Genomic DNA, 26,237 nt, shown 5'->3' with positions numbered 1-26,237 from the left:
AACTTACATCACAAACATGAAAACCACTGAGAGGGAAGGGCCATACGTCACACGAAGAACAAACTAAATGGGAGGGACATACGAACTGGGGCAGGTCGGAAGTTTGCAGAATTGTTCAGACAGCATCTGATTTTGGTTGGGTCGGAAACGGATCTTTGGGTAAAGTCAAGGATAAGTCAGGGATGACCCCGCTATGACAACTGTGCTTGAGTCTCTTTAAGATAATACTTAGTCTTTGGTGTATCAACAAAATAGATAAACATTTATTTGCCATTCACCTAATTTATTCTACGGCTCTTCAGAATGTTTCAAAAAGTTCCGTTGATTTGAATGGGCCACCCCAAAGTTTGCAGGTATGTTTTTTATGTACCCTGACTACTGAAAAACAATTATGACCGCTGTCATTACCAACGGATTTTGTGCTTCTAATTTACATCTTTCATATAATTCTGCAAATAGTCAGGTCATTTAACGTAATTGAAAGTCATTGTAACTTCAAGTCAGCAAGTGATGGGTTACTTGCTACGCAAAAATACCTGACATTTTAAAGTTCTATTTGTGTGAAGAACTATCATTTTCCTTATATTTGCCTCATGTTAACTCTGAATTGGGGAAGACAGCTTTGTTATTTGGAAGCCTGGAATTGGAATGAGCTCCAAAAATCCTTGAGGTTGTGCATATTTATATCATTAAGGGAATTCTCTAACCTTATCTCCTTTAAAACTAACTTATCCTGTAGTGATTGTAACTGTTAGTTGCTTTAACCGTAGTATTCTACTGCATCTTCAAATGTGTTGTTTAATGTTTTTTCCCCTTGTATTCCTGTATTGTTTTATATACGCATATTTATTTTCAATCCATTGTATTAACTTTTCATTGTACCCTCAGCACCATTGTAAATGAGGGTCTTTTTCCTCAATGTATTTTCCAAAGCTTAAATAAATTAAATGTAGAAAGAAAAGAAAAAGAAGCGTATGACAGATGTTACTTAGCTGTCATGGCATCATGCATTCATGTCAATTACAGACTGTGATGACGTGACGCTGTTGAATGTCTAGGCACTGACTGCTGTACTGACTTATGACAGGATATGAATCTCTTCGGACCACTTCTGCACACTCACAAAAGGACAAGCGTTTGTGATTCTGTAAGATGGGAAATGTGATTGTGTGAAGGCAAATCTCCTAATGAAGTGAAATTCCCCATTAATTTGCTTGCTTTAGGCTTCTACCCTTAAACAATGCACCCTTCACTGTAGCCCCTCCATCAGCACATTCTTATTATCAGAGATGCATTGTTGATAAGAGCAGCACTGTCAGCTGTAGCTCAAGACAGTCTGGCTTCCGTATCCTCTGGTTGAGGTTAAAAAGGCTCCTGATTGCCTGATTGATGCAGTACACCTGTGAGGGACAACCAGAGACACCTGGGTGGGGAGGAGTTCTCTACGAGAATCCTCTGGGGTAGTACCGCCCATCCAACACCATGCCTCTTGGTTGCCTTCGTTTGGCTGTACTTAGCCATGTGGGGCACTGCTCACCGGCCTGGCCATCACAACATATAGAAACGTATCTACTGACTCATTAATAACCGGCTGTGCAGAACAGCAAGAGCTAAAAACAGAACCTGGAAGTGTTTTGCCTTTACTGCCTTAAAGTTTATTTGAGTTGATTTTAGAAATTCAGAAGCAAATGAAAATAATACTGCTGCTCTTTTCAACTTCCTTGCCTTCTGGTGGTAGGCTGGGCCTTTTCCCGCCTAGTCCATGCTTAGGGCAGGGAGACATCTGGCAACAGATGGGACACATACTGTACATTCCTGATGAGATGATGAGGAAAATTGATTTTTATTTTCCCACCACGGAGAATCACACAATGGGAATGTGGGAATGATCATAATGTCAGTGCATATGTCATATCAGTGTAAATGTAAACTGTATATACATCCTTGTAAAAGCGTCTGCTAAATGACTAAATGACTAAATAAATTATATGTTTATACAAATAACTAGTTTTTATATAATTATAACGAGTGTTTGCTCTACCCTTTTCTCGGTCAGCGTTTTGAGTGTTGAAATAACGTGACGTCACGACTAGCCTGGGACTCGTTGCGTGCCTGAATTCCATACATACATACATACAAATGATTGCTTTGTTAGTATATATACAGCCGCGGAAAAAATTAAGAGACCACTTCAAAATTATCAGTTTCTCTGGTTTTACTATTTATTGGTATGTGTTAAAGTAAAATGTACATTTTTGTTTTATTCTATAACCTACTGGCAACATTCCTACCAAATTTCAAATAAAAATATTGTCATTTAGATAATTTATTTGCAGAAAAATGTCAATTGGTCAAAATAGCAAAAAAAATGCAGTGTCTTCAGATCTCGAATAATGCAAAGAAAACAAGCTCATATTCATTTTTAAACTACACAATACTAATGCTTTAACTTAGGAAGAGTTCAGAAATCAATATTTGGTGGAATAACCTTGATTTAAAATCACAACTTTCATGTGTCTTGGCATGCTCTCCACCAGTCTTTCACATTGCCGTTGGGTGACTTTATGCTACTCCTGGCGCAAGAATTCAAGCAGCTCGGCTTCTTTTCATGGCTTGTGACCATCCATCTTCCTCTTGATCACATTTCAGAGGTTTTTTTATGGGATTCAGGTCTCGAAATTGGGCTGGCCATGACAGGGTCCTGATCTGGTGATACTCCATCCACACCTTTACTGGCCTGGCTGTGTGGCATGGAGCATTGCCCTGCTGGAAAAAAAACACTTCTCAGAGTTGGGGAACATTGTCAGAGCAAAAGGAAGCAAGTTTTTCTTCCGGGACAACGTTGTACTTTGCCTGGCTGAGGTTTGTAAAAGACCATAAGGATTGAACCAAAGCGGACTGGAGGGTCTCCTAGTTCGTCTTCTCTGATGAGTCCAATTTCACAGTAGGTGCAAGACTCTGTGGCTTGTAGGCCTCTCCAGGTCTCCGTCTAACCATCAGACGACCATGTGTTGGGCAAAGCTGAAAATTGGACTCATCAGAGAAGACGAACTAGGAGACCCTCCAGTCCGCTTTGGTTCAATCCTTATGGTCTTTTACAAACCTCAGCCAGGCAAAGTACAACGTTGTCCCGGAAGAAAAACTTGCTTCCTTTTGCTCTGACAATGTTCCCCAACTCTGAGAAGTGTTTTTTCCAGCAGGGCAATGCTCCATGCCACACAGCCAGGCCAGTAAAGGTGTGGATGGAGTATCACCAGATCAGGACCCTGTCATGGCCAGCCCAATTTCGAGACCTGAATCCCATAAAAAAAACTCTGAAATGTGATCAAGAGGAAGATAGATGGTCACAAGCCATGAAAAGAAGCCGAGCTGCTTGAATTCTTGCGCCAGGAGTAGCATAAAGTCACCCAATGGCAATGTGAAAGACTGGTGGAGAGCATGCCAAGACACATGAAAGTTGTGATTTTAAATCAAGGTTATTCCACCAAATATTGATTTCTGAACTCTTCCTAAGTTAAAGCATTAGTATTGTGTAGTTTAAAAATGAATATGAGCTTGTTTTCTTTGCATTATTCGAGATCTGAAGACACTGCATCTTTTTTGCTATTTTGACCAATTGTCATTTTTCTGCAAATAAATTATCTAAATGACAATATTATAATTTGAAATTTGGTAGGAATGTTGCCAGTAGGTTATAGAATAAAACTAAAATGTACATTTTACTTTAACACATACCAATAAATAGTAAAACCAGAGGAACTGATAATTTTGAAGTGGTCTCTTAATTTTTTCCGCGGCTGTATATGACTTGTTTTAATTCCCTGAGTAAAGAAATATAAGTTCTGCTTCCAAACCGTGTGTTTTGTGATATCCAGGTTTTTTTGTGTGTGTGTTGGTTGGCTAATGAATCCACAGTTTGGTCAATGAGTCTGTTCCACATGTGGCTCATGGAAGGCAGGGTGCTGCTTAGGGCTCTGGCTCCAGGTGTTTGATCTTCAGGTAAATGCCGTTGAGGGAGCGCAGAATCAGTTGTGGCAGCATCTTGGGCTTGAAGTCCGGATCGGTCATGAGCTCATACCTCTTAAGGGTCAGACACACCGCCACCTTCATCTCATTCATGGCAAAGGTTTGGCCAATGCAGTTCCTGAGGGCAGGAGCAGAGAGATAAGAGTTCAGTACAGCAACGACAAGGTATAGCCTACAGGAACTGAAAAAGTCACAGACATTTTGGGTCCAGAAATCGATTTTTAAATAACCGTTTGTGACGTGAAATCTGTATCAAATTAAAAGAAGTTCTCCAATCATAGTTGTTGACAACCTGAGGGGTTAAGTCAGCAAAAGGTTGCATCTGGGTCGGAGGCACAATGATTCCAAACTCCATTCAGGTAAATGAGTAGCCTCCTCTGTCCGATGGTAACATGAGAACTTCAGTGCCTGCATGACATTATCAGTCCCTGTGATGATCATGATGATCTGGCAAGCTCACAAACCTGGGACCAGCGGAGAAGGGTACAAAGGCATGGGGCGACCTTTTGGCACAGTTCTCTGGCAGAAACCTCAGCGGGTCAAACACCTACAGTAACACCAGACACAGGCAGGGACAGGTTAAAGTTAATTTAGTTTTCAGGTCCAAGACTGTAAGATGAAATGTGAGTAAATCAAACATTAGAATAAGGTGTCCTTTTAACACATTAGAATATGAATGTTTTACTTTCTTTCCAGAAATGTTTAAGTCTTACTGCTTGCCTCTTAATAGAGGCGGGCTGATGTTTGCTGATGTTAGCTCTAGTATTTCTACATAACAAAATGTCAGCAGAACAATGAGAAAAGCAGATGTTCAGGCAGCCTTTTAATGTGGACAAAGGTGTGGTTCACCTTGACATAAGAAAAGATTATTTAACTTACTATTTAACTTCTATTAGACTGTAATCACTGGTTTATAGTTCATATGCACCACTTACATGGGGGTTCTCCCAGACTGTTGCGTTCCTATGCAAACCAAAAACACTGGTTCCTACAAGAAAACCTGTAAGACATAAACATGAGATAACATTTTGAGAAAAGTTCCATTAAACCAAACACAAACTGTGTAACATCGTTAAAGCATTTATATGAGTAGAAAAGCACATCACACAGACCGTAGATGCGGTTTTTGCTTTGTATCATTGCATGATATAACAAAGACTGTATTTCCTCAGACAACTGAAAAAGTTTCATGTCAACAAACACCTTTTGGTGCCCTTCTATAAAGCCATCATAGAAAGTGTCATCACCGCATCAATAACTGTCTGGTATGGAAATTCTGACAGTCGCACAAAAATGAAACTGGAGAGAGTGGTGACCAAAGCCTCCAACATTATTGGTTGTGACCTTCCATCAATCCTCTCCTTGTATGCTGAGCGTAGCTTAAATCGTGCAGAGAACATTATCAGAGACTCCTCCCATCCAAGCCATGACTTTTTTGAGTCTACCTTCTGGAAGACGCTACAGATCCATGCGAGCTGGAACGACACGCTTCAATAACAGCTTCTTCCCCTCTACTGTCAGACTCCTGAACCAAAGCTGACCTGGAGTATTTTTATTTTTTATTTTTGTTTTCCCTACCCCCTACTCTCCCCTCCTACTGGCCTGACAAAGAATACCACCAACATTGTTGTGTGGCAATAAAGTTTTATTTTATCTTATCTTATGATGATATTTATCCATAATTAGAAAAAAGTGGCTAATCACGACCAAGCTAACAAGACTACACACAGTGTCCTCAGAGTACTTGCTTCAGCAAAACAAAACAGATGGGTTAATATTTAAACCCTTTCATGCTACTACCCTTTCATGCTACCCTTCCACTTAGGCAAAGGCGTCTGTAAAATCACGCTATCTTTCTTGTTTCTGCCTTTGTTTGTTTTGAAGGCTGTGAATGGAGAAGCTCCAGCCTATATCTCTAATCTCCTGACCCCTTGGACACCATTAAGGACTTAAAGGTCTTCCAATGAGCTTTTACTGGTTTTACCTCAATCTAAATTTTAAATAAAAGGGTGGTCAAACTTTTACTGTCATTGGTCCCAAATTATGGAATAGTCTCCCATTTTATGTTCCATCTGCTGCCTGCTTGATGCCACTTTTAAAATATATAATTTAAATAGATAAAATGTATAAGATGAACTGTTATCCTCTTTTTGCCACTTAGATTTTGCTTGCTTATGTTCATTTGGTCTTAACCATTTTTAGCTATTGCTCATGTAGCTCTTTTATTCAATCACTTTTAGTGCTTTTATACAACCTCTATATTTCATATGTTTTATCTGTTTTTAGTCTCTTTAATCATTTCAATCTCTTATTCTAAACTTGTATTCTTGTTTATTTTTATTCTAAATTGATTAACCTTGACTGGAAAACACTTTGATACAACTTCTGTTTTTTTTAAATGTGCGATAAAAATAAGTGTGACCTGACTTCAAGACTACTCAATTCCCTTATAGCCCCAATTAAGTTGAAGTTCAATAGCATCTTTCTTGTCAACAAACAAACAAAAGTCCTATAGCCGACCTGCGGGTACAGTCCTGCCATCGAAGAATGTTAATGGCTTGGTCAGCTTCCTGGCGATGCCAGGTACAGGCGGGTACATCCGCAGAGACTCTTTGATGCACATGGTAGTGTATGGGATTTTGCTCAGGTCCTCCCTGAGAGGGATACAAATAGTTCATTTTGTTCAATCAAACTTGTTGAAAATCCATACTGTGACCTCAGAGGTGTATATTTTAAATGCCTGTCCATCAAACATTTCTCAGAGTTACACTTTAACCTGGGCATGAAACATTTGTGACACATTCCAAGAAAGGCATTCCGAATTTCACTTCAACTAATTTTGAGATTAAAGTGTTTATAGTTTTATGGATAGCATTTATGTCATACAGCAATCCCATTCTGAATTCACAGGGAAGTAATGTGATGCATTGCAATGCCACTTAGATCACGGCAACAAATCCACTCAAGTCAAACTCTACAGAAAAAAATGTTGAACCGTAAACATTAGCTTCAATATAAATAAATAATATTATATATAATAATACAGGCTGTATTGGGTCGATGTGGCCTCAGGCAGTACCAGTCCATGTTGTCCTTCCCCTGCAGCACCTGGGTGATCTCCTCCCTGCACGTCTGCTGGTGCTCTGGGTTGCTGGCCAGACTGAAGAGGAGCCAAGAGATGCCGCTGGCGGTAGTGTCGTGGCCCTCGAACATGAACGTGTCAACCTCTGCTCGGATGTCCTCGTCAGCAAGTCCCTCCTGGTTGTCATCCTGCCAACAGTAGATGATACATGTGAAAGTATGAAGTCATGAAAATTTAAATAGTTCAGCAGATGACACGTAAAATGTACGGCTAATATCATCAGACATCACACAAATATTTACTGTGGTAGCATTACCAGGGCTTACATACTGCATAACAAACATTGCAATTACACTACAATTACACTAGTTAACTAATACATTGTGATGAGGAACATAAATTGCTGTCAGGTACATCCTGCAACTCTTGAAAAAATGAAAGAAGTGTGTTCAGTGCTAGTTATGCAGTGGGCAAAGACCCTGGATTAGGTGACATACCCTTGCACACAAGAGGATATCCAAGAAGTCCAAGTGCCTCTTCGTCTGAACTTTCTCTTGTTCCCTCTCACTCTTCAATATCTCCTTTCTCCTTCTGATGACTTCCTCTTGGAGAGTTATAAGGACACATTACAGTATGTTAAATAATTGAAATATCACTGAAATATTGTGAAGATGTGATGTCCTAAATACTAAGCTGATACCTGTATGGCCATGTGCAATTTTGCACGCCTTCCTAAATCTGTAGCCATGCGGACTGAGATGGAAGATTATATCACTGTGGTACGGAAAGACCCGGAAACGAAGATTCACCAGGTCACACAGCTCATACACAGCCTTTATGTATGCATTTGTCCCACTGGAATGAGTTAGAAAGTGAATAATTGAGATGCTAAGTTTTTAGCAATGGCCTACACTACACACATTTAGAGCAGCAGTGAAGATTTTTCGGAAAATACGGTAAAAACTCCAGACATGTATAAACCTTGTGAAGACCAACAATAGCACAGTTTGAACTAACAAAAGATGACAAGCATGTTACCTGGTGTCTTTTGGCAATATAGTTGTTTGGAAATATGTTGCTCCTCGAAAGCTTTTTTGACATTAACGCGGTGTGGGCCATACCAGATCACTAAACTACATAGTGCATTGCCTGGGTTTACAGTGGTAGTAACAGGTCTGTTTATATGTCTTTCACTTGACCATATACCATCATAACATATTTCAGGATGATGTCAAAACAGGTTGCCTGTAAAAACATACCTCAAAACTGTTGCATAGCGTTTCTTTAGTGTTGATGGATTTGGTTAGCAATTACCTTTCTGTCTGGCAGTTACTGTTGCAGCTGAAGCCACATTTCATAATGCTGTCCAGAGTCATCAGGCTCACATGCTGAAAAAGCTCGAACGACTCATTTGTTTTCGCATAGTTCTCCCATTTATCCTAAGAGAGATGGAAGCAATAGGAAAAAGGAGTGGAACCTTAAATAAATGATCAATCTGCTTTCAGTGGTGAAGACCTTGATCCTTGGAAAAGCTTGATGATATTTGAGCTCACCTGCCAAATTAAATTAAAGCCCCTCTCTTCTCATCCCTCTCACCTTTAAAATACCAGGGTCAGTATAACTGCTGTGAACCTACCAGCATAACTTTGGTTGAATCTGCCATCAGTTTCACGTAAGGTTTTAGCACATCATAATGAAAACCAGGGGTGAGTAGTCTTCTGTGTCTGAACCACTTATTTGAATGAGACACTAACAAGCCTTCACCTAGAAAACACAAAGCAAAACAATAGGCAACATTAATGCATACATAGATGATGTCATGCATTTAGCAAAGAAAATCAAACAGACAAAAAAAACTGCCTTCTTGTCGTCAATTTTACCACAGTTCAAGCATGTGACAACAAACTCGGAAAACACCATTGCATTGTTCCAAAATGCAAAGTCAATGTCACATGCTATTTGGATTTCTGTCATATGCATCTCACTATCATTCCAACCCATGGGTGCCCTACCTATCCATGGGATAAGAAACCTGTAGGCAATATCATCTTTAGGCTCTGTGGAGGAAAAAGAGCAACATTTACCAATCATTCAGAGGGCAGTTTATTCATTTCTATGCAGAAAGAGGCCTAGATATTTGAGAAGACAACCACCTGTTGAGGCTAATAGAGTTTTTGCATAGGATGGATGATGGATGTTAAGAAACGCAATGGTGGGTCCAAACCACAGAGGAAAGGCAAAGGGATATTCCTCTCCCCATTTCACCACCCTGTCCAAACCTGTCCCGTCTTGTGGAAACTGTAAAAAAAGATGTTCAGGTTTTTAAACTTTGGTAGCCAGTAACTTAGCATATACGAGGTCATGTAGCATAGCTCAATTAATTCTCTGTGTCATTTACGGCCTATTCCGCAATAAATTGAAGTGTTGTGTTTCGTGGCTCATTTAAGGCTGAATTTACACGGAGCCTAGATTCACTAAATCTGGTTCATTTTTCACACCTATCGAATCATTTAATTTCGTAAAGACAGAGCCTGGTAACGAGAGATTTGCGTAATAACGGAGCCACCAGATTGTGTTGAACGGGCTGTAGTACATACCCCACGCCTGTGGGTGGCGCTTTAGCGCTGCTACATACAACTGAAAAAACTTGAAAAACGTACAGGAAGGATTACACAGCACATGGTAAAGGAGCACAGCACACGGATAAACACATTACAAATTACAAATCCACCTTGAAGGGGGGCGGCGAATTTGGCTACCGCACAGGGCGGCCAAAACCCCTGCTATGCCACTGGGCTGGATAATAATGAAAGTGGACGGAGAACAAGTCATATATATATTGGTTGGAGATCGGAAAGCGATTACGTGGGACAACCATCCTCCGTACCAATTCAAATCTACTCACTTTCTACCCTAGACTTCGATCGTTGCGGATAGAGAGTGCTCGTCACACGGAGTCTAGATTCACGTAATCTGGTTAATTTTTCACACCTATCCAATCTTTTAATTTCGTAAAGACGGAGCCTGGTAACGAGAGATTTGCGTAAAAACGGTGCCACCAGATTGTGTTGAACAGGCTGTAGTATATACCCCACGGCCCACGCCTGTGGGTGGCGCTTTAGCGCTTTATTTACACAACTGAAAAAACGTGAAAAACCTAGAAGAAGAGACTCAACAGTACAAGGTAAAGGAAGCAGCACACGGGTAAACACATTACACAAGACATTCAAGCTCCAATTAGCAACATTACATTATGGTGGTTAATAAAATCAGTGGTCAGACTAAAGGATATGCGAAAATGAATTATATTTTCTATTGATAATAAAGAGTTTGGAACAGTACAACATGACATGTCTGTCATCCCATTTCTCATGAGCCTTTGCTCCGACCATTTTACATACATTTATGAATACAAAAGCAAATTAAATCGCTGGCCAATTTATATTTGTGGTCATGAAAGTTATGTTACGTCTGAATAAGAAGAATTAGATCAAGATAGGAGGCTAATCAAAAATCAGTCGGCTGGGTTAATGAGAGTGAATTCGAGACCCACCACGAGTGAGATTTTGAGGGAGAACAAGGGATATATATAATGGTTGGAGATCGCGAAACGATCACGTGGGGCAATGACGTCATCAGGTTTCGTGAATCCGTGCAGACGAACACCAGCCCCCGTACCGATTCAAATCTACTCACTTTCTTCCCCCGATTTGGATCGTTGCGGATAGAGAGTGCTTGTGTAAATGATAGGGCTATCTGTATTAGCTATCTGTATCAGATTGACAAACCAGGTTCCATGTAAACGGCACTTAAGATCACCCTACGCGCCCCCTACATTTTGACTATATTTGTACGACTTCTACAGTCAGGGCGGCGCGGACGAACGGGCAAACCGGACAGTTGCCCAGAGCCTCGGCCACCTCGTCGTATTTCCGTTTTTTTTTTTTTTTGCTAATTAAAATAAATCATGCAAAATAATGACAATTTATAACAAGCATGAAAAACGATTTTTTTATTTTCAGTATCAGCCTAAAATGTATCTTAATTCCATCATGGAACAAATTATTCCAGGTCACCTGACTTTTCTGTCACGGACAATTTTTCGTGTGGTGACGTGTGTGGTTGCAAAGTTAAGCGTGAAACGATTTTTAAGTGAGAAAAGAAAGAGGAAAGGGCAGGATGAGAAGTTCAGGGAGAAATTACCTAAGGTAACACACAATTTCCAATCAAGGAATTCGTCCGTGGAAGTGGAAGAAATATCTGATAATGTGTCGAGTTCATCTGATAATGTTTCAAGTGCGGCTAAGCCAAGTTTAGCGATTGCTACCAGCAGCAGCAGACAAACCAGTCCCCCCAGGGTTTCGCGGGCCTTTTTTGTGATAGTTGCGACCTAAAATTACTGATGTTGCAGGGGCTTTTACAAAAAGTTGCGGTGAAAATTGCGGTGTTTATAGGTGTTTGGTGCAATGAAATTGCGGGAGCAAGTGAAAGTTGCGATACAACGTTGCTTATTTCCCTCTTTGTAATTATAATTGAGTTATTTGTTGAAAAATAAATAATTAATAGACAAACATTCTCTAAAGAACCAAACCGTTGAGAAATGGTCCTCTACATAACCTTAACATGCCAAACAAAAGATTACCAGTACTCCAAAAATGTAGCATAATAGGCTGTTATGCCAATGTATATTGTTTGTATTGTTGTTATGGAAACGAACACAGGACTTTTACTTTGACATCATTCAAATGTTCGTCTTGTGGGAATGGCTACAGCTGTAGACAGTTATCTAGAAACATAGCTAGTTATGCTACGTTATGCTAAACACTTAGGGAGAACAGTACATAGGATTTACTTATCCACACAACGAAGTGCACCTGTTGGAATTACAAAAGAACCACAAGTAAGACTGAATAAAATGTTATGAATATCTCAGCCTACACATACAACTGCCTTTAATTTCCATGCCTGGAGTAGCCATTCTCGGATTAGAACTCTGCTAGTGTCTGCACCGTGTCTGCAGGGCAGGAAAAAGTTGTGGGAGACGACAATGATTTGTCAAATTTGCGGGAAAGTTGCAGTGATGTGTTAAAATTGCTACGTTGCGCTGAATTTGCAGGTAATCATTGAATTCGCGTGAATTGGCGCGATCGCGACATCGCGAAATCCTGGAGGGTCTGACAAACAGCTTGTAGTGCAGGGGTTTTCAAAGTGGGTGCCGCGGCACCCTGGGGTGACGTGACACATGCTCAGGGGTGCCGTGGAATGGCCCAAGGCTTGATCATTTAATATATATTAATTTCAAAATGTATTTTATTGTTATTATATCAATTCAAAAATGTATTTGCAGCACAAACAACAATAGGCTACAGTTTACAGTTGATTCAGGGCGTAACATCAACAACAGCTCTCTTGTTGACTTCGTTCGTTATTCCGTATTGACAGCAGATTGAGGAGTGAAGGTAGGCGCAATGGATACATTTTTAAACAGAGTGCATCCATTCTCCACAGTAACAGACATCGGAATCGAATTTAGCAAATAGAAAAGTGAGCCATTATAACGACCCGTGCCTCCAGGTTCACTTAGTGTGGCGAGTTCTGCAGGGAGACGTTGGCTAATGCAGCCATGGTGCCTAGCAAGTTGGCAAGGCACCTGGAGGCCAAGCACCCGACACACCAGAACAAAGACTAGAATATTTTGAAAGACTTAAAACACAGAATACCACACAGAGCGAACGATTTCTACCGTGCGTGTTTCTGAGAAGGCACAAAAGGCTAGTTTTTTAGTTGCCGAGTTGCTTGCTAAATCTAAAAAGCACACACTCTGATAACATGATCAAACGTCGCATTGATGATATGTCGGAGAACATGGAATCTGTACTGAGTGAGAAACTAAGGCTAAGGGGGACATTTGCGCTTCAAATAGACAAGTCCACTGATGCTAGTGGCCTTTGCCAGCTGATCGCTAACGTGAGATACAGTATGTGGATGAGGACAAATTTACAGAGAACTTTATTTTGCAAAGAACTGGACAACCATGCTAAACTTAATGGGACACATGTGCCCGTCTTTGACTGCAGAGTTTGTTAATGGGAGGAGGGATTGTGGACAGTGCAACCCCTGAGTCAAAGGCTGTCAGTTGAACAGGACCTCTGTGTTGCACTGTCCACAATCCCTCATACACCTCAGGCAAAGGCTGTCAGTTGAACAGGAGTCGGACCTCCGTGTTGCACTGTCAACAATCCCTCCTTGCATAAACAAACTCTGCAGTCAGTGACAGGAACATGTGTCCCATTAAGTTGATAAGTTGTCTGTGGAGACAAGAATAACTATATTTTTGTGAACTTTATATTGAAGGTTTGTTCCTGCTATGTTTTGTTACTGCCAGCTAATTTCTCGATTATTACCCAAACGTATTTTGGCTGATATAGTTGTGAGAGAGACAGACGTTGTCTGTTCATATTCTGTTCACTATTCATTCAAAAGTTCTATTAAATTAGTTGAATTAAAGAGAGTGGTTTATTTGAATATAACAAAAATGAGATAAACCTCACCTTCTCAATGTAATGCCTTTAATAAAAGCAGTTACAGCCTATGCAACATATCACAAGGTTAAATCAAATGGCATAAAGTACAAATATGACATCAAAAATAGGGGTCCCATGGATGGAGAGGTATATGTTTAGAGGTGCCGTGAGCCAGAAAAGTTTGGGAACCACTGTTGTAGTGACACCAACTAGCTCTGCCTGCTTTGCTTATACAAACGGTGAGCCATCATGTACCACAGCTGCCCATATCCGACACACTGTCAAACCTGCACTGACGACACACATGATACTGCCATGGTCATGAACACAGCTCAAGCACAGCTGGCTGATAACGACAGCAGTGATGTCAACAATGTGAGTAACATCAATGGTGGTGATACAGTGATTAGTGAAGACCCCGTGACAAATTAACAGATAGAGAGAGAATTGAAATGGTTAAAACAGGACCTGTACAAATTTGGAAGTTTCAGTTGAAAACATTCAGATCAGTCAGAACTATAAAGCATTAATCAAATGTAACAAGTAACATTGTTTTGATTAAGTAATAACAAAGTTACACTACTAAAACACTGCACTCAAAACCTCATAATTCAAATAATTTACAGCTGTTTAATTGTTAAAGTAACTTTTCTATAACATGGATTTTAAACGTCAACCTTAAATATCCACCTTAAACATGACTTAACTTGCTGAACACGAAAAATCTACTAACCTCTAGAGCATGCCCAAATAACCAGTGACCAGGTGGTCCGGGAAAGCTCTCAAGAACGCGGGTGTCCTCGTATCTTCTGACAACCAGTTGCGTAACCTTCAGAGCAATGTATACAATAGCAACAACAGCTATGATGCACAGGAAATGTATAGGATCTAGGTAAAACTGCACAGCTCTCTGCACTTTGTCATAGATTTCCATCGCAGTGTGTGCAGAGCTGGATACTTCAACAACGAATAGCCTGGCTTACATGACAAACATGGAAACCCCTGAGAGGAAAGAGCCAGACGTCACCCACGAATAACAAACTAAATGGGAGGGACATACGAACTGGGGCAGATCGGACGTTTGCAGAATTGTTCAGACGGCATCTGATTTTAGCTGGGTAGGAAACAGATCCTTGGGTAAGTCAGGGATGACCCCGCTGCGACTAGTGTGCTTGAGTCTCTTTAAGATTATATTTAGTCTTTATTTAGTTTATTTGTGTTGTTTTCTATTGTTTTCTTTTAGGCCTACTGTTTCATACTTCATTCTCTCCCTACAACGAAGGACAAAATACACCATCTGTTTTGTGTGTCACAGATTATCTAAAACTCCTTCTCGGTTCTATAGTGGATAGTCTGACAGTGGTCGGCAACACACTGGCCTTACACCATCAACAAAATGAACAGCCGAAGACAGCAGTGAAACCTGTGAACCAGACACTCCCTAGACTTGATAGAATAAACATTTATTTGCCATTAACGTCAACCTGTTATTTCATAATGACCGCTGCAAAAAATGTATGACCGATGTCATTACCAATGGATTTTGTGCTTCTAATTTACATCTTTCATATCATTCTGCAAGTAGGTCATTTAACGTAATTGAAAGTCATTGTAACTTGAAGTCGATTAGGTGGTGTCCAGTGTGTCTGATAATACAAAGACCAAATAAAAACATTTGTACTGTCTTTTTAAACATATGTTTGCGGTAACTAGTGATTTTCTATCCAGAAGAATATAGGTTTAGGTAAAAGTTATATTAGTTCAACACTCTGTTCATCTGAACTTCCTATATTCTTTCTTCACATGGCTGAGAAGTCATGATATGACCGCTGAATAATGCATGACAACACTACTTGGATAGCGTGTCAAGACAAGGCCTATCATTTATGGCCCATGGTCAATGCCCATCCTGTCATTAAAAATGATCAGCTGATGTCCAATGATTTGATAGTGACATTATTCTATTGTCAGTAACTTATTGTCATGACCATGCTCAGAAGTTTAGAGGCCATTACAGCTTATTAACTTTTACATACATTTTCACTAATCGGCTTTGACCATATGAGCCTAGTGGTTTAACAGTTATCTCACTGGTCGCTCCCAATGTGTAAAGGTGGGCAATATAACATCACATTTTTTAGACATTGACAGGGGGTGCTCCAAGGCTCTTGGGCCTACACTTTTCATAATATACTGTATATTAATAAAATTGCTTCCACACTCAGTCAGGTTCATCTTAATGCGGATGACACAGTTCTGTACTGTAGCTAGTGCTGATACCATGCACTGTGCTATAAATAGACTGCAGCTCTCCTTCCACATTAAAGAGAAGCAGTTACGTAAGTGACCTGAAGCTAGTCCTGAATTGTACCAAAACAAAATGGATTAGTTTTACTAAAGTTAGAAGCACTAGCAAGTTACAAGTTACCAGCAAATGGTACCACTCTGGAAAGGGTAACCAGCTATAAGTACCTAGGCATTTGGTAAGATGGGAAATGTGATTGTGTGAAGGCAAATCTCCTCATGAAATGAAATTCTCCATTCATTTGCTTGCTTTAGGCTTCTACCATTAACCAGTGCACCCTTCACTGTAGCCCCTCCATCAGCACATTCTTATTATCAGAGATGCATTGTTGATAAAGCAGCAGTCAGTCCGAGACAGTCTGCAGAGTTTTCCGCTTCTATTGGCCAATCAGAACATTGCCCTCTTCAGACTAGTTCAGACCTAGTGCTGGCCAGACAAAGTACCTTTATTCACACATATATAAACGTATCTACGGACTCCTTAATAACCAGCTGTGCAGAACATGGAGAGCTTAAAACAGAACCTGGAAGTGTTGTAGAACTGCCCTAAAGTTTTTTGAGTTGATTTTAGAAATGTAGAAGTGAATGAAAATAATACTGCTGCTCTTTTCAACTACCATGCCTTCTGGTGGAAGGCTGGGCCTTTCCCTGCCCGGTTCATGCCTAGGGCAGCGAGACTTCAGGCAACAGATGGGAGACATGCATTCCTGATGAGATGACGAGGAAAATTGATTCTTACTTTCCCACCACAGAACATCACACAATGGGAAAGTGCATGTGGGGTGCATATGTTTCTAAAAAAAAATAGTTTTTATATAATTTTAAAGGGAGTGTTTGCTCTCCCCTTTTCTCTGTTTGCGTTGTGTTATGTGGGTTGAAAGAACGTAACGTCATTACTAGCATGGGTCTCGATGCGTGCCTAAATTCCACAGGTGAGACATATAGTATTCATACAAATGATTGCTAGTATATATATATATATATGACTTGTTTTAATTCCCTGAGTAAAGAAATATAAGTTCTGCTTCCAAAACGTGTGTTTTGTGACATCCACGTTTTTTAGTGTGTGTTGGTTGGCTAATGAATCCACAGGTTAGCCAATGAGTCTGTTCCACATGTGGCTCATGGAAGGCAGGGTGCTGCTTAGGGCTCTGGCTCCAGATGTTTTAACCTCAGGTAAATGCCGTTGAGGGAGCGCAGCACTAGGCGTGGCAGCATCTTGGGCTTGAAGTCCGGATCGGTCATGAGCTCATACCTCTTAAGGGTCAGACACACCGCCACCTTCATCTCATTCATGGCAAAGGTTTGGCCAATGCAGTTCCTGAGGGCAGGAGCAGAGAGACGACAGTTAAGCGCAGTAATGACAAGGTAGACAGGAACTGAAAAAGTCGCAGGCCTTTTAGGTCCAGTAATCGATTTTTAAATAACCGTTTGTGACGTGAAATCTGAATCAAATTAAAAGAAGTTCTCCAATCATAGTTGTTGACAACCTGAGGGGTTATGGTCAGCAAAAGGTTGTAGCTTGGTCGGAGGCACAATGATTCCAAACTCCATTCAGGTAAATGAGTAGCTTCCTCTGGCCGACGGTAACATGAGAACTTCGAGTGCCTGCATGACATTATAAGTCCCTGTGACAACCATGATGATCTGGCAAGCTCACAAACCTGGGACCAGCGGAGAAGGGTACAAAGGCATGGGGCGACCTTTGGGCACAGTTCTCTGGCAGAAACCTCAGCGGGTCAAACACCTACAGTAACACCAGACACAGGCAGGGACAGGTTAAAGTTAATTTAGTTTTCAGGTCCAAGACTGTAAGATGAAATGTGCATAAATCAAACATTTATTCATATCAGTTTCATCAGAATAAGGTGTCCTTTTAACACATTAGAACATACATGTTTTACTTTCTCTCCAGAAATGTTTAAGTCTTGCCTTATATGTCTAAAAAGAGCCGGGCTGATGTTGCAGACATCAAGTATTTCTACATAACAAAATGTCAGCAGAACAATGAGAAAAGCAGATGTTCAGGCAGCCTTAAATGAGGACAAACGCCTTTTGGTAGTCAGAAGATTAGACATTTGCCAACTACTTGTAGATGGCGTGGTTCACTGTATCATAGGAAAGACTAATTAACTTTGATCAAACTGTACCCACTGCAGATATGGTTTATGGTTCATAAGCACCACTTACATTGGGGTTCTCCCAGACTGTGGCGTTCCGATGTATACAAAAGACACTGGTAAGTATAAGAGAACCTGTAGGACATGAACATGACATTTTTGAGCAATGAAGTCTTCTTAAACCAAAGACAAACCGTGTAGCATCGTTAAAGCAGTTAAATGAGTACAAAAACACATCAAACAGACGGTATATGAGGTTTTGGCTTTGGATAATTGCATGATCACATTTATCCGATAAGAGTGGCTAACTAAGACCAAGCTAACAAGACCACTCACAGTGTCCTCAGAGTACTTGCTTCAGCCAAACAAAACAGATGGGTTAATATTTAAACCCTTTCATGCTACCCTTGCAATAAGGCAAAGGTGTCTGTAAAATCACACTATCTTTCTTTTTCCTCCTTTGTTTGATTTGAAGGCTGTGGATGGACAAGCTCCTGACTTCAAAGTCCTCCGATGAGCTTTGACTAGTTTTGCCTCAATCTAATTTTAAAGGGTCGTCGAACTTTAACTGTCATTGGTCTCAAATTATGGAATAGTCTCCCATTTTATGCTGAATCTGCTGCCTGCTTGATGCCACTTTTAAACAAGATTGAAAATCCACTATTATTCATTGGCTTTTGCTGGATTTGAACTAAGTGATGCATTCTTGTAGCTGCACTTAGCCCAAGCTATATTACATGTGCTTTCTTGTCATAAAACAAAAGTCCTAAAGCCCACCTGCGGGTAGAGTCCTGCCATCGAAGAATGTTATGGGCTTGGTCAGCTTCCTGGCGATTTCAGGTACAGGCGGGTACATCCGCAGAGACTCTTTGATGCACATGGTAGTGTATGGGATTTTGCTCAGGTCCTCCCTGAAAGGGATACAAATAGTTCACTTCGTTCAATCAAACTTGTTGAAAATCCATACTCTGACTTCAGAGGTGTATATTTCAAATGCCTGTCCATCAAACATTAAAGCTATACTTTGACCTGGGCATTTGTGACACATTCCAAGAAAGGTATTCTGAATGTCACTTTGAAATTAAAGTGTTGATTTCATGAAAAGCATTTATGAAATACAGCAATCCCATTCTGAATTCACAGGGAGGTTATGTGTTGCATTGCAATGCCACTTCGCATCAAATCAAATCCACTCATGTCAAACTCTACAGAAAAAATGTTAAACCGTAAACATGAGCTGAAATATAAATATATAATATTGTTTATATATTTATAATATATAATAATACAGGATGTATTGGGTCGATGTGGCCTCAGGCAGTACCAGTCCATGTTGTCCTTCCCCTGCAGCACCTGGGTGATCTCCTCCCTGCACGTCTGCTGGTGCTCTGGGTTGCTGGCCAGACTGAAGAGGAGCCAAGAGATGCCGCTGGCGGTAGTGTCGTGGCCCTCGAACATGAACGTGTCAACCTCCGCTCGGATGTCCTCGTCAGCAAGTCCCTCCTGGTTGTCATCCTGCCAACAGTACGGTAGATGATACATACAGATCATGAACATGTAATTAGTTAGTCAGATAAGATGTCAAATGTATGCTAACATCATTAGATATCACACAAATAGCCAGTGTGGTAGCATTATGAGGACTAACATACTGGATAACAAACATTGCAATTACACTACAATTACACTACAATTACACTAGTCAACTAATACATTGTGATTCAGGAACATAAATTGCTGTCAGGAACATCCTGCAACTCCTGCAACTCTGTGAAAGCTGAGTTAAAAATTGTGTTCAGTGCTAGTTATGCAGTCAAAGACACTGGATTAGGTGACATACCTTTGCACACAAGAGGATATCCAAAAAGTCCATGTGTCTCTTCGTCTGAACTTTCTCTTGTTCCCTCTCACTCTTCAATATCTCCTTTCTCATTCTGATGACTTCCTCTTGGAGAGTTATAAGGACCAATAATATTATGTTACATTATTGAAATATCACTGAAATACTATAACGATGTGAGATCCTCAATACTTAGCTGATACCTGTATGGTCATGTGCAATTTTGCATGCCTTCCTAAATCTGTAGCCATGCGGACTGAGATGGAACAGTATATCACTGTGGTACGGAAAGGTCCGGAAACGAAGGTTCACCAGGTCACACAGCTCATACACAGCCTTTATGTATGCATTTGTCCCACTGGAATGAGTTAATATAGTGCATAGGCTGGGTTGCTAGTGGTAGTAACAGGTGTGTTTATATGTCCTTCACTTATCTAGTATCTAGACCATAAACCATCATAACATATTTGAGGATGATACCAAAACAGGTTGCCTGTAAAAAAAACATACCTCAAAAGGTGGCAAACTGTTGCATAGCGTTTCTTTAATGTTGATGGATTTGGTTCAAAGAGCAATTACCTTTCTGTCTGGCAGTTACTGTTGCAGCTGAAGCCGCATTTCATAATGCTGTCCAGAGTCATCAGGCTCACATGTTGAAAAAGCTCGAAAGACTCGTTTGTTTTCGCATAGTTCTCCCATTTATCCTAGGAGATATGGAAGCAAGCGGAACAAGGAGCAGAACCATAAATTATCAATCTGCTTTCAGTGGTGAAGTCCTTAATTCTTGAAATAGGCTAATGATATTTGAGCTCAACTCAATCAAATTACAGCCCCTCTCTTCTCATCCCTCTCACCTTTAAAATACCAGGGTCATTATAACTGCTGTGAACCTACCAGCATAACTTTGGTTGAATCTGCAATCAGTTTCACGTAAGGTTTTAGCACATCATAATGAAAACCAGGAGTGAGTAGTCTTCTGTGTCTGAACCACTTATTTGAATGAGACACCAACAAGCCTTCGCCTAGAAAACACAACGCAAAACAATAGGCAACATAAATGCAGACATAAATTATGTCATACATTTAGCAAAGAAAACAAACAGACAAAAAAAAAGTGACCAAGTGCCTTTTTGTAGTCAATTGTTCCACAGTACAAGCCTGTGACAACAAATTCGGAAAACACCATTGCATTGTTCCAAAATGCAAAGTCAGTGTCACATGCTATTTGGAATTCTGTCATATGAATCTCACTATTATTTCAACCCAGGGTGCCCTACCTATCCATGGGATAAGAAACCTGTAGGCAATATCATCTTTAGGCTCTGTGGAGGAAAAAGAGCAACATTTACAATTCATCCAGAGGGCAGTTCTTGCAGAAGGAGGCCTAGATATTTCAGAAGACACCCACCTGTTGAGGCTAATAGAGTTTTTGCATAGGATGGATGATGGATGACAAGAAACGCAATGACTGGTCCAAACCACACAGGGAAGGCAAAGGGATACACCTCTGCCCATTTCAACACCTTGTCATAATCTGTCCCGTCTTGCCGAAACTGTAAAGGGGTGGGGAGAGGGTCGAAGATGTTTAGATTTTCAATTGTGGTATGCGAGGTCATGTAGCATCAGTGGTGGACAGTAACGAAGTAAATATAATTAGTTCCTGTACTTAAGTAACATATCTATTAGGGGTGGGGGGGGAAAAAATCGATGAATCGACTAAAACGATTCTCTCTCGATTCAGAAAAGTTCATAATCGATTTTGTAATTTAAATTATTTATTTTTTTAAATATGTAGTGATACCTTTACCGAGAACTGATAGAAAATCGTAAACAACAACAACCGCCGCCATTTTCTTTATTTATCGGTGCCACCAATAAATAAAGCAGGACTCCAGTCAATGGAAAAATGGCCTCTCTCCACCGGCGATTGTTGTTGTTTACGATTTTCTATCAGTTCTCACCACACAACGACGTCTCATCTTTGCTCCTTGAATGTCGATATGTAATGGTATGGAGTTATTGAAACTTACTACGTGTAAAAAAGACTAGAAATTGAATGTTTATTTTTCGAGTCTCAAGCCTCGAAAGTTGCACTGGGTGCCTTTAACCCCACATTTTTTATAATTAAATGTGCAAAGTTACAAATTAATGCAAAATTAAATAATTGTTCTCTTGTGGTTATTTCATAACCACTTTGTCGATGTAGATAGCTTTCAATGTTTTGTGCTTAAACACTTTTTAATAGACAAATGTAAGACACTATTTAAAGATTGGCTTTAGTATTTTCACCTTATATCAGTTGATTGAGCGGGAGGTTTGATGTGAAAATGAAAAAAAGCCATTAGAACCATAATTCATCAAGGTACTTTTACTTTTAATACTTAAGTAGCCTATATATGAAGGGAAATACTTTTATACTTCTACTTCAGTGGAAATTCAAAGTGCATAGGCCTACTTCCACTTTTACTTGAGTAATATTTTACACCAGGTATCTATACTTTCACTTAAGTACGTAGTTAGTGTACTTCGTCCACCACTGTGTAGCATAGCTTAATGAATTATCTGTGTCATTTAAGGGCCATTACAAAATACATTGAAGTGTCGTGCTTCGTTTCGTGGGTAATTTAAGGTCACCCTACGTGTCCCCTAAATCTTGACTACATTTGTACGACTTCTACAGTGACCGTACATTGCAATTCAATGGTCAAACCATAATTTGTGAACTACAGTCGTGTTTTGACCGGTAAGCAAGGCCTACAAACAGCCTTCTAGGGAACAGAACAAAAAAATATTGTATAATCTACTTTCACATCAACACGAAGTCAATACTATTTCTATAATATGGATTTTACCTTCCACCTTAAATATCCACCTTAAACATTACTTAACTTGCTGAACACATGCTGACGAAAACTTAACTAACCTCTCGAACGTGCCCAAATAACCAGTGAACAGGTGGTCCGGGAAAGCTCTCAAGAACTCGGGTGTTCTCGTATCTTCTGACAACTAGATGCGTTACCTTCGGAACAATGTATACAAGAGCAACGACGGCTATGATGCACTGGAAATGTATAGGATCTAGGTAAAACTGCACAGCTCTCTGCACTTTGTCATAGATTTCCATCGCAATGAGTGCAGAGCTGGTAACTTTAACAGCGAATAGCGTAACTTACTTGACCAACATGGAAACCATTGAGAGGGAAAAGGCAGACGTCACCGTAGAATAACAAACTAAATGGGAGGGACATACGAACTGGGCAGATCGGACGTTTGCATAATTTTTCAGACAGAATCTGATTTAGGCAGGGTCAGATACGGATCTGGTCCAAACATAGGCGTCAGGGGATATGTCTCTGACACTTAATTTTTGCGATCACCAATTTCGTCCCAACTACTTTTGACAACTGACAATAAAATGTCATTACAACTATTACCTTCTAACAGTGCTTAATATATAGTTTGTAGATGGAAATGTTGATACACGAAAATGAAAGCTGTGTCGAGCCTTAGTTTAAATGTTAAGACGAGCTTTTATGTAGCCTGTCCTTTGATGGCCCCAGTAGGATGGAATCGCCTCTCTTCCACGGTGTCTAAAATGCACGGTTTTCTGTGGTTTAAATTGTGTCAACAGAGTTTCTTAGTGCTACCATCGTAGTTTTGGTTCGATTTACTAGGCACAATTAAAGAAAGTCTGGGCTTTTGGCTATGTATAGCATTGCCATTATACTTAATGGTGTGATATGTGGGCCATGAATCTGATCTGTGAATTTGCTCTGCACATGCTTAGCCTCTTCTTTGAAGGTGGGGCGTTTTGAGGATGTGGTGTGCTTCTTCAGTCTAAACATATCGGCCCAAGTCGTTTTGCATGGTCATTTTGACATCACCACATCCCTTTTACACTAAATAGCTTCTTCGACTTATGTCTCTTGGTTAAGATGAGTGTGAGCTTTAATCTGTGCTCAAATGTCACCTTTCAAGAAATGGTGGGGTTTTAAATGATCGCGGTATCTAGTCAAATATGCAACGTGGTCAGCTGGGTACAGCTGTTACCAACTAAAGGTGTTAGGCCTGTAATATTACAAATCAATCCTACTTCAAACCAGTCATATGCAGATAATATTTGTGAAGACAAATTAAAGCACATTTGTGAATTGAGCTGTCTGCCAATAATTGGTAGCCTATAGCTTATCTAACATGAAGGATATAAAGATATCAGGTATTTGAGGCAATATGTAAGGTGTTTTTTGTGTGTTTATTTGTGAATGACCAATTATTCATTGTAGCAGTTTACAAAGCCCAGGAAAAAAATAGACCTGAAATTGTGTAAATTGGTTCAGCAGCTTTCCAGCTTGAGGAGGGAGTGTTTAAACATGGTGCTCTCCCAACTGTAGTATTATATTATTATATTATATACAGTATATACTGTAAATCTACTTATTGATATTATTGATCAGCACTTTTTTAGTCGACAAGCAAAAGAAATATCATATGAAAAATCATGTTTGTGTGGTAATGTAATGCATAACATAACGGATGTCCTTGCTGAACGACAGTGGAACGTTGGCTGAAATAATGACCTAGTTACGAAACTGTAGTAGCTGTGGAGAGGGGTATCATTTTTCAGGAAGTACAGGCCACGAAGAGGGAGATGTTAATCAGCAGCATTGACATTTGACAACAGCCAAAAATGAGCAAATCCAAAATGAGCACACAGTTGAATCAACTGCTCTCTAAAGTTTACACAACTACTGAACATTTTTTTATGTATTGCTTGATTGGTGTATTACACTGCATTCGTGTGAGCTCAGTGTTCCTAATAAACTGGCAACTGAGTGTATATTACCATCACATACTTGAAACAGGTCTGGATCTTATGCGGCTATTTCAAGTATACATGGTTAGAATTAGTCTAACGGTGTCTAACTGTTTTGCTTTAGTATTTATTTTGATCAAAGCCCAACCTGCAAAATGTTTCATCAGCGGCCACTGCTCATGAGCATAAAAGCCGGTTGGTTAATAGTAGCTTCTTGAAAACCTTACTGACCACTCTAGCATTCAATCTAGGTTGGAGAGACACCCAGCAGTAAATGCGATAAATGTATGCAGAGAAAACATACTGGATGGTGCCATGCAAGCCTTTGAAAGAGAAGTTTCAATCCAGAGGCCAAATGAAGTGTCGTATTTATGGATGACGTCATGCAGGCAGAGGGTGCAGTGGATGAGGGGGGCCCTACACACGTTTTTTCCGACTTATGCTTATGAAGGCTCCCAGGGACAGCACCCTGTTTACAGGGCCACAGAACAGGCCACTCATTACGATGCTGATCTAATATATTCATATTGTGTTTCTGCCTTTGTTTAGGGGTGTCTAAGGATTTACATACTATAATCTGATTCATCAAGTCTTGCCTATGGTCAACTGATCGTGGAATCGTGTGTGTTTGTTTGTGTGTTTGGGTATTTTATTTATTTTTTGCTCAGTACCTACTCCCTACTCACTGGACTGCTTCAGCACTGCCTGCATGGCCAGACCAGTGTCAGAGGCTCACCACTCACTCACTCAGTCTCTCACTCACTGAGTGTTTCTTGACGGCTGTGTTTTCAAGGATGCTTTGTCATCTAATCCCACCGAAAGACTGTTCTGTTGTCTAGGATCCTTTTAATTCTACCAAGGGCTGAGTCATTTGTTTAGATCATTTTAAGGCATGCAGTTGGAGTATCCCCTGTGTTCTTAAAACACCCACAATCATATGCACACGTACCAAAAGTTTGGAAACTTACTTCAGCAAAGTAGGCCTATACATTGCTCAGTTTCCATTGGCAAACTAGCAGGGCACTGTGTGCACTGTAGCAATGTCTTAGTCAAAACCCCTGCAGTTTGTTTGTTTTGCACTGTCCTTATTTCCATATTTAGAATAATAAATTTAACAATATCTTTAAAGATTACATTTGCAATGTTTTTGCCTCTAGGTTTTCAGAAACTTCCTCTGGGTTTTCAGAACTGTTTGGCCCTCTCTGTGAAATAAGCCTACCCATCATTATAACAGCAAGATCCTCATCACCAGTGAATAATGTGTCAGTGACTCAGAGATCGGCCTATTTGCTGGTGATATGTGTCATATTCACAACATTTATGAACTTTGAAGGAATGGACTCATCTGGGACACATTTTATCTGTAAAATAAAAAACGGTTTCCTACCCAAGTGAATGTCAAAGTGAACTGATTTTTCCCCTGACATGCTCATTATTTAACCATAGGTGTCTGACTACATGGAAAGGACCCCTACGGTTTATCTCAATAACTGTAATGACATGGTAAACAATGACAATAATTTTCTGC

General features: G+C 40.1%; 2 protein-coding genes across 2 annotated transcripts; both read right to left on the bottom strand.

Annotated features, from left to right (window-relative positions):
• Positions 1 to 3,966: 3,966 nt before the first annotated feature.
• On the bottom strand, positions 3,967 to 14,599 carry LOC308380350 (cytochrome P450 4B1-like; the record flags this gene model as incomplete). Its single annotated transcript, XM_080857660.1, has 12 exons — positions 14,366 to 14,599; positions 9,262 to 9,406; positions 9,121 to 9,165; positions 8,745 to 8,872; positions 8,423 to 8,547; positions 7,809 to 7,963; positions 7,606 to 7,712; positions 7,106 to 7,296; positions 6,547 to 6,680; positions 4,962 to 5,026; positions 4,491 to 4,573; positions 3,967 to 4,144 (listed from the first exon to the last, which is right to left on the bottom strand). The coding sequence occupies exons 1-12, from the start codon at positions 14,564 to 14,566 to the stop codon at positions 3,967 to 3,969; spliced, it is 1,557 nt and encodes a 518-aa protein (XP_080713786.1). The 5' UTR covers positions 14,567 to 14,599.
• A 2,350-nt stretch (positions 14,600 to 16,949) lies between these two features.
• LOC308380349 (cytochrome P450 4B1-like) lies at positions 16,950 to 23,053 on the bottom strand. Its single transcript, XM_080857659.1, has 12 exons — positions 22,820 to 23,053; positions 21,305 to 21,449; positions 21,174 to 21,218; positions 20,791 to 20,918; positions 20,476 to 20,600; positions 20,100 to 20,254; positions 19,897 to 20,003; positions 19,381 to 19,571; positions 18,834 to 18,967; positions 18,127 to 18,191; positions 17,601 to 17,683; positions 16,950 to 17,257 (listed from the first exon to the last, which is right to left on the bottom strand). Exons 1-12 carry the CDS (start codon positions 23,018 to 23,020, stop codon positions 17,080 to 17,082), a joined length of 1,557 nt encoding a protein of 518 aa, XP_080713785.1. The 5' UTR covers positions 23,021 to 23,053; the 3' UTR covers positions 16,950 to 17,079.
• Between the last annotated feature and the right edge of the window lie 3,184 nt (positions 23,054 to 26,237).

The sequence above is a fragment of the Sprattus sprattus genome (genome assembly GCF_963457725.1).
Source record: "Sprattus sprattus genome assembly, chromosome: 19".
NCBI lineage: Eukaryota > Metazoa > Chordata > Actinopteri > Clupeiformes > Clupeidae > Sprattus > Sprattus sprattus.
Note: the sequence above shows the minus strand (reverse complement) of the source record. Positions and strands in the feature narration are given on the sequence as shown.

What these genes read in the sequence shown, in the direction of transcription:
- LOC308380349 (XM_080857659.1), bottom strand. Translation starts at nt 23,020, where the DNA reads ATGGAAATCTATGACAAAGTGCAGAGAGCTGTGCAGTTTTACCTAGAT. An exon ending in ATTCAACCAAAGTTATGCTG is followed by an intron (nt 20,601 to 20,790) that starts GTAGGTTCACAG and finishes CATATCTCCTAG; the next exon opens with GATAAATGGGAGAACTATGC. An exon ending in CAGTCTGGGAGAACCCCAAT is followed by an intron (nt 17,684 to 18,126) that starts GTAAGTGGTGCT and finishes GTGTTACTGTAG; the next exon opens with GTGTTTGACCCGCTGAGGTT.